The sequence below is a fragment of the Octodon degus genome, unplaced genomic scaffold (assembly GCF_000260255.1).
Source record: "Octodon degus isolate 3935 unplaced genomic scaffold, OctDeg1.0 scaffold00290, whole genome shotgun sequence".
Taxonomy (NCBI): Eukaryota; Metazoa; Chordata; class Mammalia; order Rodentia; family Octodontidae; genus Octodon; species Octodon degus.
The window spans coordinates 1,756,754-1,770,899 of NW_004524866.1; the positions used below are offsets into that span (position 1 = coordinate 1,756,754).

Here is a 14,146-nt window from a genome sequence, read left to right on the forward strand (position 1 = left end):
CAAACTCAGGACTTTGAATTTGTTACACAAACACTTATTCCACCAAGCTATCTGCCCCACCTCCTCCATCATTTTTCTGCTCCGTATTTTTCTTTTATCTGTTCTTTAGTTGTACTGAGCCATTCTTCATGATTGTTGTCATTTACTTTTGGACATGAGAGATTATTTCTGGTTTGATTTTTTCCTATAGCCTGATGGACATTTTTTTTTACTTCAGTTGCTATCATTCATTTAGGAGTTTTCAGGTATGTGATTTCCAATTTGTTGTATGTCTTTGTCTCTGGATTTGTTATTGGTGGGTTAGAGAAATGAGATTGCCTTTTGCTCCTGCATTTTGGAAGTTTTGAAACTCTTGTTATTCAACCAGAGTCCCATACTGTGCCCAAAGTCCACCTAAGTTCTTAAGAGATTGGACCAGCACCAGCAGAACGTATGTATTTGTGGCTAAGGAAGGTCAGAACTTACCAGAGCTCTGCCGGCTTCCCAGAATCTGCCAAAGTTCTTAAATGGTCTCTAGCAGCTTTTAGAATTTTGTTCTTGTGTTGAATTTTGGAATCTTGATTATTGTATGCCAAGGTGTAGTTTTGATTGGGTTGTTATTGGGTTGATATTATTTGGAGCTCGATAGGCCTTGATTATCTGAAAGTCAGATTGTTTCCCCAGTAGGGAAGTTTTCTTCTATTACACATTCCCATATTCTTTATGTTCTTTGGGTTAGCTCCTTCTTTCTAATTGACGCCTGTCAGTCTTATGTTGTTCATCTTGGCAACCTCATGCAGCTGTTGAATTATTATTTCCTTGATCCTTGTCATTTTTATCAGTTTTTCCTTTTACATCACTTGAAGCAATGTTGTCTTCAGGAATGAAAGCCTTTGTTTACTTTCATTCAAATAGTTTTTCTAACCTTTAATGAAATTTTTTAATTTTCTGTGTACCTCTTTGAATCTGCTGTATGCATTCGGTTTCTTCCATATATTGTTCATTCCTTGTTTCGATTATTTTGCTATTCACCCCTATTTCTCTCAGTGCCTTCTTTAGTAATGCTTAGCAATTCTTTCATTTTATTTATCATTTGTTTTTTATCTGGGAGATTAATTCTGTTTTGATTTCCTCTATGCTCTTCTGTGGTTGTTTCCTTCAGTTGCTATTATTCTAGAGATTTCTGGTGTGTGGCTTCAATTTGTTCTATGCTGATATGTTCTGGGTTTGTTCTCTGTGGGCTCGGGGAACGAAAATGCATTGTGGTCCTTCTTTTTTCTTTTTATTTTGTTGAGAGAACCCTTTATGTGGACTTCCGTGATACATTTTGTGAAAGTTGGATAGTATGTAGGAGCATCACTGCAATGAGAATCTCTTTGTAAAGCGTCTATACTTTAGGTATTTCTCCAGTGTCAGAGATTCTTGCTCTGTGTGTGTGTCCCAAGAAATTTTCTTCCCTATTGATGGAGAGTCAGATGTTGATTTCAGTTTTTCATTGTACATTTCAATATATAGCTCTTGTGAGGTTATTATCCAATGGCATCTCAAAACCCAAAGGAAGAACGTGTGGTTAAGGCAGATATGGTATGCTATTTACCATAGTACAATTAGCAACATTAATAACAGCTAGTGAAGTTAACAAATTGATAATCTTTTGTAACTAATGGGTTTGTAGATTAGCCCATAGGAGTAAACATTATTGCTACAAAACAAAGCAGAGTGTAAATCAGAACTTTGTATTTAACTTTTTTTCCCTGATATCTGTCTGTGCACTTCCCCTTCTCATATATGGAATCTTCCAGGCAGACTCATTCACTCAAGTCACCCCCTGCCACATCTAAGCCTCCAGGTTCCTCACTGTGGGCCTCAGCCTGGACCACTGTGGGCCTAGCAGTAGGCCTCAGTTCACCAGATATGGTTCTATCAAGGTAAAACTTGATCAGCCAGCCCTGGCTTGTGAAGGGCTGCTGTGCTCTGCTCTTTCGAGCTGCATTCAGCAGCTGAGAACCAGCTCAAGACCTCCATCTTCAGAGAATTCAAATCACATCATTTGATAAGTTTTAATTGATGACAGTTGAAAGTCACCTCTTGACATGATCAGCTCTCACAAAATTCAGGACCTTATGGATTTCTGTCAGTCATGGGAATTCAGAAGCTGTTATGGGCCAGGCAGAAAATGTAGGTGTGGCTGGGGAAGTTAGTTTCCACGACGAGTTTTATAACTGATCTCAGTCACAGAATTTCTCTCTGGTCTTAACAAAATAATGTAGCACTTGGGAAGAAAGATGCAGCCCAGCAGCCCTGCACTGGAGGCCAAGATGGAGAAGACCTCCATGGCCACCATGGTGTTTCCCTTACTGCTGTGGTACACGGGCAGGAAGGTGACCCACACGCTGCAGAAAAGCAGCATGCTGAAGGTCAGGAACTTGGCTTCATTGAATGTGTCAGGCAGGTTCCTGGCCAGGAAAGCCACAGTGAAGCTCACCAGGGCCAGGGAGCCTAGATATCCCAGGACACAGTAGAAGGCGGTGAAGGAGCCCTTGTTGCACACCATAATGATGTGGCCGTGTTCAGAGTGTGCATCTGTATCAATGTAGGGTGGATTTGTTCCCATCCAGACTCCACATAGAGTGAGTTGGATCAGCAAGCAGATGGGGATGATGAAGTTTGGAGCCCCTGACACCAGAAAGTGCCTCATCCTCCTGCCTGGAGCAGTGACCTTAAAGGCTAGCACCACAGTAATAGTTTTGGCCAAGACAGTGGAAACAGCCACAGTGAATACAACCAAAAACGTGATCTGTTGCATGATGCAGGAGGCTGTGTTGGGACGGCCAATGAAGAGCAAGGAGCAGAGGAAACAGCAGGTGAGGGAGATGAGCAAGGTGTAGCTGAGAGCCCTGTTGTTGGCCTTGACAAGGGGAGTGTCTCTGTGCTTCACAAAAAGCCCAAGAACAGCAGCTGTGAGAAGCGTGAGACTCAGGGCAGTGCCAGCCAGAGCTTTGCCCAAAGGACCATCATAGGTCAGAAAATTCACAACCTTTTGGAGGCAAGCATTTCTCTCAGTACTGGCATACTGATGATGTGGACATTTCACACACTGCTCCATATCTAGCAGAAATTAAAATTGTGATTTGCCTAAATTTATTATTTGTATGTTATTTATTTTTACAGACCCATCCCTTGCACTTCTTTGGATTTGAAGTAAGTTTTGCTCTTAAAGATTTTTCTTTTCTTTCTCTCTCTTTTTCGATATATGGAATTGAACTCAGAAACTTTGCAGTAGGATATTTTCGCAACCCTTTAAAATTTTGTTCTTTTGAGTAAGGATTTCCTGAAGTCATGTTACCTAGGCTGTTTTCCGCCTTACAATCTTTTCTGCTCAGCCTCCCTCCACCCTGGATTACAGGTATGCATCACCTTTCCTCACTCTTCCAGTTCTCTCTAAACACAGAGTCAAAGATTGGTGTTTATATAGAGAGTAATTCTTAAATATTACTTGTTATTGATTCTTTTCTAAATCTTACATATCCATAAAATCATTCTGTCTTTAAAAAGTAATAAAGGATCTATTTTAGTGAAGTGAAACAACTTCTTACTTCATTTACTTGATCCAAAAAAAATTATGATTCTCCAGATAATAAACAACAAACAGAATTTGCTAATTCCTAGGAAAATGCATGCACAGAATCATATTGAATATCAAGTAAATCTAGTTTTCAGACTCTCTACCGATCAATGTGCTTTATGCAACAATCTACTTAATTTTTATTGTCAAAGGGATATTCTAAAGGTTTAATTCTGTTGCCTCTGAAAACCATTGCAAGATATGTCACTACATACTTAATGATTTTTAAATGTGGTAAAAAAGGGATTTTTGAAGTTTTATCTAGGAGTGCCCTATGGTCCTGTTGTGAAAATGTTTTTTTTTTCTTTTTTTGTAACAGTCTTATATTATATAAGCAGAAAATTCAGTATCATTTTATTCATTTACATGGATTTCATGCTTAAATTCTTATATTCTTGGAAAATCCTATCATTCATGTTTCTCCCTCTCTAATATATTTTTGTGGGTGTTTATTTTTTCTTTGCATTGGCCATGATGTAGAGTGTCTTGTCTGCCAGCAGTGTGATGCAGATATTTCTTAATCTCATTCTTGCTTTCAAACATTGTGCAGTGTGCTATAGGATATCATAAATACCATATTTAGTGAGCAGTTAGAAGGTATTCTCTGCCTCCTCATGTGACAAAAATATCTCATAGTTTCTTTGTAAATCACAGAATTGTTCAAAGTTATTTTGTTGTCTTCATTTATTAGCCTTGATTTTTTCTTTCCCAGGATCATCTCGATTTAATTAAAGTTTGTAAATTGAGTTTGCTCACGGTATTCTGACCTTGGAATACATATATCTGAATTTGAAATACAGCATGTGAATTTAGTTTGAAAGGGAAAGTGGAAGGTGAACTCTGTTTCTGCTAAATAAATTTTTAGGTCCTAGTAGTAGTTTAGTTCCTGCCTTTAAGGAATTAATTTTCCACGTTTTCTTTCCTAGGAAAGAATTCAATATCAATAGTTTTTGAATGCTTATAAATTTCACTGCTCATATTATTAATCAACAAAAATTTAGAGTGAAATATTACACTATCGGCTCACATCTGTTAACATAGATGGTGGTATAGAGATACTAATACTATGGAGATTTTTATCTTTTTAGGACTGTTTTGCTAAATTTCCCTGTGATTTTGTAGATTTCAAGGCATAAATTGATGTGAAATTCCTTATACTTCCATATGAAGATTTTCTACATAACTATACTAATGGACAAATTTCTCCTGACCTTATAGTACCTTTGAAATTTTCTCTTTCTTCTTGAGTAATTGTACTCAGATGTCACATTTTTGTTACCAGAATCACATTTCATTGTGTTTATTTTCTTTCTTGATATCTTAACAATTCCTTTTAGACTATATCTCATCTTTCAATTTTCTTATGTTAAATTTGCTCTACATTTTCTACTGTGTTTTATAAATACTTCAAATGTAGAATTTCATCTCTTTTGTATTAATAGGAAACAGCACAAAAGTATATATAACACAGAATTCATATTGTTCCCACAATCTTCAACTGTCAAGATTTCCAATTGTGTACAACCTTAAATTTATAATTTGATTGATTCTATACACTACGTATGGTTGAGAATTATACAACCAGAGTCATGTATGGGCTGATATGTTGTGCATTGTTCTCTACGTGTATGCACACAAATTCTTAAAATGCCATGTTCCCATGCTTTATGGAGAATGGATATTTAAATTAAATACAAAATACAGTGTATAAATAGGCTTCATGTATTTCAGACAGCATTTGAAATCATACTATTTATGTTTTGAAATCAAAACTTACATCATGTGTAAAACTAAATTAGAAAATATTCAGTAGGAAGATGATTCCACCATGTCATAATTTATAAGAACGATGTTTTTCTACATTGATACTTATGGTATACAACAATCTTCAATACTAGATTTCAGTAAATTCTATGAAATTTGTATCAATCCTTTCCCTCATTTTATCTGTGTTTAATAGCATGGTATTTTTCTTTACAATACTCGAATGTTCCTTGAGTGGGGAATGTGCCATTTTGGTCGTTTATAGAAATGCTAAAAGGATTTATGTCTTCTTTTCATTCTGATTTAGTACGAATGCCATCACTTTTGTAAAAGGCCAATGATACCCTCATAGAATGTATGTTTTATTACTTGTTAAATTCCTTATTCTTTATGCACATTAGCCTTGAAGTTCTGTGGTAAAGATGCTAATTCATGCCATCGGTATTTTCTCCTATGCATTCTAGAAGAACAGGGATTAAATCTTAGGAATTAGACTGTGCTGTGCTACAAGTATGTTGTAAATAAAAAACGTGCTCCTATCAGCAATCAGTCAATTCAGTCTATCTGAGCATATGCTCTATGTGAAGATAAACATTAACCCCTGGAAAATGAAGTGTGTGTGACTTTGTCTTGACTGTAATCTTGCTATAATTCTAAAAATTGTAAAGATTTTCTGTTAATACTACCACCTATTAAACTTCATAATGGAGATGGAACTTGGAAGCTATTGGGCAGAGGAAAGGGCTAGTCTTGAGCAAGTAATTTTTAAATGGGAATAATAATTGAATCAGTGTAGTCAGATGTGGTGGTGCATAACAGTTATCCTAAGGACATAATGGACTGAGACATATTGATTGCTTTTTGAGGCATTCTTGGGAAAATTGATGATATTCTGGTTTTTTTTTAATGAAAAAAATAAGATGGCACGGGACATAGATCATTTATAGATCACAGTTTGGTTCAATTCCTAACAATGCAGAAAACAATAAGAATGACATGAATGAAAAATTAATTAGAATGTATTTCAAAAGGGGCAATACGTTCTCCAAGAGGCAATAACACTCAGTGTAATGAATAATTTGACTACTGAAGGAAAAGTTTTGAACATTCGTGTCCTCTACAACACTATTACCATTTTCTGCATGGATGAGGTGAATATACCATAGAGTGACACTGTGTCCCCAGTCTCTACCTGTGTCATTGGTGATCTCGTTGTCTGCACAAGGAGTGCAATCAAAACAGCAGGCAGGCTTTCCCTCCTGAGGGCTTTTTCTAAATCCAGGATTGCAACTGTCACTGCAGACTGAGCGAGGAGTCTAAGAAAAAATATGTAATTGTAACTTCTTAGATATTTATTAACTTCTTCAGAGCTAAAGAGACAAACTTAATTTGTATACATGTATAAGGAAAATTCTGTCATTGCAAGAAAAATTTATTTTATAGTATGAAACATACATTTACAAAAACACAAGTAAGTGCATTTCTTTACTATTCATCAAAAAGCTAATATACAATTTTCTTTCAAATTGAAATCTTATTCAATTTCCACATGTGAACATTGCATTACCAAACCTGGGGACATGAACCCTATGACAGCTTATTGCTTACTTGTGGTTAAATAAGTGTGTCATGCTTAGGAACAACATACTTCTGTGACTCCAATGGCCCAGTCTATATTGTTCTCAGACAAAATCAATTTTTGGCCATGGGGAGCATGTGAAGAAAACGTGCCCAGTTTAACCTTAAGTCTCAGGCCATCTGGAAAATTCCAAAAATTGAGAATGTCGTAATCTGAATCCATTTTTCTTCTGTAATCCAAGTTCGCCTTTTCTCCAATAGGATTGTTAAATTGGACAATCTTCAGAAAGGGATGCAACTAAAAGAGACATGTCATGCCATGTAAACAGGGCTCCAGGATAAAGACAGTAAATATGGGTGGGGGAAATTTTCTAAGTGTATTTAATTCTTTTTCTGAAAAACAGTTTTAAGACAGGTATCTATTAAATTGGAAAATATAAATGTTTAATGACTAAAATGACACATTGGTTTACAAGTATCAATCAGTTTCAGGAAAACAAAAGCATATTCTCTGTAAGCCCATTTATATAAAGTAGGTATATAGTTGGGTTAGGTGAAAATATCAGCTGCGAATTCACAGCTTCTCAAACCACAACTTTTCCACCTGACTGTTCCCATGGCACTCACCAAAATATTAGTTCATAAATATCTGAAGAGCTTGCAGAATTAGAGGAAATTGAATTTTATGCACTTTCACATTTAATGTCATTTAACTTGGCAAGTGACCACATGTTTTCCAAAGGTCATTTAAGAAAATTATGGCACAATTTAATGTGGGTACGCAGTTGACCTCCAAAAGGGAGAAGAAGGAGCTGGCTTCCTGTTTCCTTCTCCTTGCCAGTGGATACTAGATCGAGGGTCATTTACAAAACCTCAGCAATCTCCTCAAAAATAAGTGTGACACTCTAAGTCAGTATTTTCGAGAAACAGTTCTTATATCTAGGGTGAAGTACATAGAATAACTTAAGAGAGGCACCTTGATGACACTGCCTGCCATCCAAGGGAAGACATTACCTGCCAGGGGTGGAACGTCATCACTTGTGTATTTCTCAAAGGTTGCCTTTGTACTTCTTCAACAAGCATTGCATGGAAAGCATGGGATACAGCATACACAGCACTGTATATATTATAGCTCCGATCACTCATGTCTGTGTCAAAACGATTTGGAGGCAACCAAGCCATAGAGGCATTAGGGGTACAGTTCTTCAAGGCACAGTCTGACTCAGAAAATAAGCAATCAAAATTCTTGTACCAGTACATAACAAGGTAAGTGTCTTCTGGGTATTTGAAAGGGGTAGCTTCCTGAAGAAAAGTTTTGAAGCCTGCAATCTCTTCATGATGGTGTGAAAAAACAAGGGTCCCATGGAATGGATCCAGTATGAAATCTCTCCCAGCCAGGTCAGCATGCCATTGGGAGTTTGTCACCCAGATTTTCCACGTCACTAAGCTCTGAACAATGTGGTAATTTACCTCATTTGAGCTATCAGTGTCATAGTAAATGACCACCACATTGGCAGATGATGTATCTGTGGTCAGGATTTCATGTTTCTTTACTGCTGAGAGATAAGATACACTCACAGTTGATACCATTTTCACAAAGGCCACACAGACTCCATTCCTGTCCATCTCAGCTCTTACATTTGAGAGAAACTGAAGACCCTTCTGGCCTTCTGTGATGAGCAGGCCCACCCAGGTCCAGTGGAAATGACGCATCAAGGACACCATGGCAAGGGCCAAAAATGTGTCTTTTGGGGCCATCTGATGAAGAGAAGGACACTGGCCAGTGTCCATCAGCGTAGGATCAAATGAGCCGAAGGTAACCTAAAAAGCAAGGAAATCTGGGTGATGCAATGAAATGGTGATGGAAAGCGCAATAGCAGTCCCAAGAGTGCTGAGAGACATCTCTCCATTGTAGGAAATGCACATTTTTCCCTTCCCTCTACACATTTCCCTCAGGAGATTATCACAAAGTGAATGAGCGTATTTAGGCCTCTGGAAACACTTCTTTCCTTATTTCCTTCCTCTATGATAAGAAAACAAAAGAAACTGTGTGTAAGCCACTAAGCCTCTGTGTATGGACTGCAGTACTATGCACATTCAAAGAGCCTCATCCTTGCCTCATTTTTAGCTCTCCATGTTCCAGGTAGGTGAACCTCCATGACGTTGTTCCATCAATCCTGTCTGAACAACATTCACCTGTGGAAATCTGTAGAGCTCCAGCAGTGGTCCAATCTGAGCTGAGGTTCCCCATGGCATTTCTGTCAGTACTGCTGTGCACTGGCTTTCTCTTCTACACATGTAATTAGGAATCTCATGTTGTCCTGTGAGCAAAATGAAGGAATTCTCTAGTATCCTCCAATGACTGTAAATGAAATTGTGGAACTCATAGCCCAGAGTAATGTTAGGCAAAAGATAAGGATTCCTGTTGATCTCTTCTATGGCAAAAGTGAAGGCCAGGTAGTTCTGGTAGTCATTGGGTGTAAGCCTGCACAGAGAGCAGAGGTCCATAGGGAAAGTCTCAGTCTGACCTTCCAGTCTAGTTTAATACATTTTATATAAGAACATTTGTGTTCCTTCTACACACATGTATAATTAAAACAAAGTACATGATGATGTGGGAACACTGACTTTTAATAACATACTAGGAAGTAGATGAGTGATGGGACTTAATCCTCATGAAGGAACTTGGTGGCTTTCAAGATTCTCAGAAGAGTTCCTTCATTACTGTATTTGTTTTACAGTTAACCTGACCTTACTGTATATGTTCACAAGAATATTCTGTATGGCATCACACGATATAGGTTTTTGTAGTTGTGTTATTTTTAAATATCATCAGGGCTTGCAAGTAGAAATGATGTATTTATTGAGGTACATAAACTATTCATTTTTTTGTAATCATTTCTGTTTAATTGCTTTTTTATCAAAAATATATTTCTTTAATATTATTACTTAAATACATCTCAAGCAAGATTGCTTTCTATTCTCATCCATGAGAGGAAATACTGTGGTGTAGGATACATTCATCCACTTAATTTAACTATATGCTAATACAAATGTGTTGTAGCACATAAAATCAAGTCTATGAAAACACATATAATTTTATTGGCTAACTGAAGATAAAATTAAAAAATCAAACTGAAACGCTTTCAGATCAAAACTTAGATTTCGCATAAAGAATACACCAGAGGGGCTGAGGTGATATATCAGAGGTTTCAGCACCGGCCTGGCAAGTGCAAGGTCCAGCGTTAAAATCTCAGCATCAAAAATCCAAAACCAAACAAAAAGAATACAGCAGTGATATACAGTGTAGATGTTCACAGGGCAGAAATACAAGTTCAGCTTTCTTACTAGGATTCTTGGCAGAGATGATTGTTCCACTTCTGGGATATTTCTGTAAAGAAAACTGACTCTAGTTTTGTCAAAATGCAATCTCCTTTGAATGGTTTGGAATGAAGCTTCTTAGAAAAGCTGTATATCAAGGCCATTTTCATTGAAAAAGTGGCCAGAATGAAATTTCTCTGTTAACTTCAGAATTACTTAGTGTTGTTCTGGAGTTGCTATGCTGTGTAATAAATATTCAGCAAGTTACCAGAAAAAAAAAATTGAAGAGAGAAGCAGGCCTTGTTTTCTCATTAGGCATAAGATTATTCCCTTATAAAAAGAAAAATCTTGCGCGAGCAACAACCAAAAAATAAGTAAAAGAGAGTGTTACACTTTGTGTCTAGTTGTTCCCTCAAAGCCTCATGTAAGTCATAGGGCAGACACAGCTCAAGGAGCAGCCAGTGATTTGAGGGGTGGGGTCACGGGGGCAGGGCGGGGTCAAGGGCGGGGCCAGAGAGTCATGAACCCATAAACTAGAAGCACGCACCCTGACCCTGAAGGCCTTTGGCCTCTCTTAGAGGTGCAGAGCCCATCATGCTGGACAGGGCAGCACCCCAGCCTCTCTTCCAGACCCTGTAGCGTGGGGCGGAGGCATCTGTGATTGAAGCCGCCTTGTGCAGAGTGGACATATTTGTTGAAGACAGAGGCTGGCCCTCCTTTCTGAGTGAATAAGGCCATGTAATTCAGGCTGTTTTGAACTTCAAAACCTCCAGTAAATGTCAGCTAAATAAACCTTTCCTTCCTTCATTTTGAGAGTCAAGTATTTGTCTCAACATTGAAAGAAGAGTAAATAAGACAGAGTAGAGCAAATATTTCCAATATAGCATTGGTAAGTGAAAGTTCTCTGAGAGAAATATATATACTATGGTAAAAGCTTCCACAAAACTTACTTAGATATTTTTAAAATCTTTCAAATTCTCATAAAGAGAGAAAAGCCAAAAAGATGTATTTCATAAGTTAATATTTTAAAAACTCTGTCAAAATTGCCAATACTCATTTCACTGACCTTGTCAGACCAAAAAGCTACAACTTTTGTTGCACAGGTCCTGCTTTACCTTGGTCTTAACCATCCAGTAGAAAAGTATGAAGACGAAATATAGGAAGTAAAGCCATGTTGTTATCTTGAGCTGTGGGAGACTCAGGTCAATAATTTCTGACATTGCCAGTTAAACAGAAGACCCAATGATATTATGGGCTACTGAACTCTTTTAGAATATTTTGCTGAGTTTACACACCTATAATATTCAACAACGGAACTTAAAAAAAATTGGGGTATAACTATGAATGTCAATTTTGTATCTGTGTATTGAAAGTGGTTGGGATAGATATATAGTTGCATTCTCTTAATGGATAGAATGATTTTTTCTAATGGTGTTTGTAAGTAGGATCACAAGTCTGCATCTTGTACAGCAATTAACCACTGAGAAGAATGTATGCAGTGTATTATTTGTTGAAACTGTACTTTCAATTTGATTTGAAACTGTCTCATTGCTATATGTTTATCAATAAAACTTTGAAAAGAAAAAAAAATTGCCAATACTGAAAAAAGACATAATTTTTATATTAACTGGAAATATTACACTAGTGCTCTGAAATCTGTAAAAAAGTGAGGTTTTCAGAATTTAAAAGAAGCCAGTTATTTGGAGAAAAAACAATTAAAGATATAGCTGCATCAATGGGACAAATTACAGAAAAATAACATCTATCATCTGCCTCTATCAATCATCTGTCTTTAATAAAATTTGTGTAGAAATTCACTAAATATTAAATTATTCATATTGAATAAAACTCTTGTGAAAACTGAAATTATGTGTGTGCACCTTTTATCACAAATATATACCCTAGGTACTAAGTACATTTTTAAATGTAAGAGCAATGAGCAGCACAAATATACTCTATTTTATGTATTTCTTACAGGGTCTAGATGGTCTCATTACACAGATTGGACTCGAAATGATCCTTATGTTTTCAGCCTCACAAGCTCTGGGCTTATAGGCTTGCACCACAGCCTCAGGTCTCAGTCTCTGTCACTGCGCACCCCAGGGGCAGGCCCAGGAGAACACACTGAGACTCAAACTCCAGTCCTTGCATCTGCTTACAAAGGAAATGTAAACCTCTGAGCTATTTGGCTGGCCCACAATATATTTTCAATATTATCCAAATGTCAGTATTATGAAACGCATTGCAAATAGGAAAAAGAAACAGGCAAATGATGGGTTTTATTTTTCCACCAAAGAAGCTCATGATCTACTTACCCATGATTTATATAAAACTATTTATGGGGCCAGTGACATGACTCAGGAAATTAAAGGACCTGCATAGACAAGTTTAGTCAAGCACAGGGACAAGGGCTCGAACCATATGATGGGACAGCACCACATTCAAGGTGGCCTGAGCCAGCTGTAGTCCCAATTTAGGTGTCCAGGTCTGTAATCCCAGGAATGCGGAGGCTGAGAACAGGAGGATCACTATGAGTCTGAGCTGTGTAGTGAGACTAGTCACCAAAAAAAAAACCAATCTATATGTATGTGTTGTTACCAATTGCTTAATGTGCAAATTTGACTGGATTTTTGTTACTAAGTGTTAATTTTAGTGACAATTCAGAACTAATTTTGAGTATTTGATTCAGAGAATTCTGCTCCAAATCTAAACCTTATGACAGGATTGATTACTTGTCACTTATTAAAAATTATGAGAATGATTTTGTTTCAGGAAACAAACCTCACTATATGCAGTAAAATGTGGTTTGTATGAGGAGGGGGATTCTGTATGGTGGATGGGTGAGTATGCTTTTACAGCTCACTAGGAGCACTGGGGAAATCACGAGGGAGTCCAGCAAATCCCTCTGGAGCGGATTCTAAGTGAGACAGCCCAGTGTAAACAGAAGGCATCTGACTACATTGGGGAATGAGAAACTGACCAGGTATGAGGCATTATGAGATTTCAAGAGTACTTCAAGTATGTAAGATCTGTTTCTATTCCAAGGAGGAGAGAATGAGATATCTGCTCTCCTATTGTCACCTGCTGTCCCCACATATGCCCAGAGGATCAGGCTGCTATTGCAGTAGGCCCTGCTCTAGACCCAGGCCCTGAGCTCTGTCTGTGATTGGAAAGAATGCACTTGCACTTCTGAGTTTCTGTGCCCAGGCTGATGTAGTCACCAGGAACAAGAGTTTCAGAACCCAGGAGAGAATTTGGATTCCTGCTAAAAAGAGAAAAAAAATTCATAGAACTTTTAGAAAATAAAAATATTTATACATAAGCAGCTTATAGATTTTGCATCATCCTCATGAGAAAAGTCTAATTTTAATATTTTAAAGGATCATATTGCTCAGGTATAAAATTTCAACGGTCATAATATTTGTACTGTAGCCTTGATAGCACCGCGGCTTTTCTGCACATAAATACGAAGTTGCATTTCTCTCTTTTTGCTTTCTCTCAGCATAACATCCTTACGTAATAATATATATTAATGATAATTATTATGTCTATGGAATTTCTATCTTTTCAACTCGCTATAGTTTATTTCTCACACTTTTAGGATGTTCCAAAATTTCTAATTATTTCTTACTGTCATTTAAGGAGGGAAATAGATGTGTGATGCTTAAGGAACGCTGTCTTCATAAGTGTAAGATGCTCAGATCAACTCCCGGAACAAACTCAAACTGAAAGGGAATGTTGGAGCATAAAATGTTTAACGATAGTCAAAACTATCATTATCAATTTTTGGTCGGGGATGTAACGCAGCAGCACAGCACCTACCTGGAAAGTGTGAATTGTTCAATTCTTGGTTCCAAACAAATCATACCATAAATGCAT

The 14,146-nt window shown here is 37.3% G+C and overlaps 1 protein-coding gene across 1 annotated transcript; it reads right to left on the minus strand.

Moving 5' to 3' along the window:
• Positions 1-1,391: 1,391 nt before the first annotated feature.
• On the minus strand, positions 1,392-9,454 carry LOC101569060 (vomeronasal type-2 receptor 116-like). The gene is made up of 6 exons (XM_004647178.2): positions 9,143-9,454; positions 7,961-8,767; positions 7,017-7,244; positions 6,561-6,684; positions 2,216-3,087; positions 1,392-1,436 (listed from the first exon to the last, which is right to left on the minus strand). Exons 1-6 carry the CDS (start codon positions 9,452-9,454, stop codon positions 1,392-1,394), a joined length of 2,388 nt encoding a protein of 795 aa, XP_004647235.2.
• Positions 9,455-14,146: the final 4,692 nt, after the last annotated feature.

Bases quoted from the DNA above. Each gene is read 5' to 3' on its own strand.
- LOC101569060 (XM_004647178.2), bottom strand. From the start codon at position 9,454: ATGGACCTCTGCTCTCTGTGCAGGCTTACACCCAATGACTACCAGAAC. The intron at 3,088-6,560 runs GTAGAGACTGGG...AATTTCTGCTAG, and splicing joins CGAGATCACCAATGACACAG to ATATGGAGCAGTGTGTGAAA. The intron at 1,437-2,215 runs GTGACTGAGATC...CTCCATCAATAG, and splicing joins TAAGACCAGAGAGAAATTCT to GGAAGAAAATTTCTTGGGAC.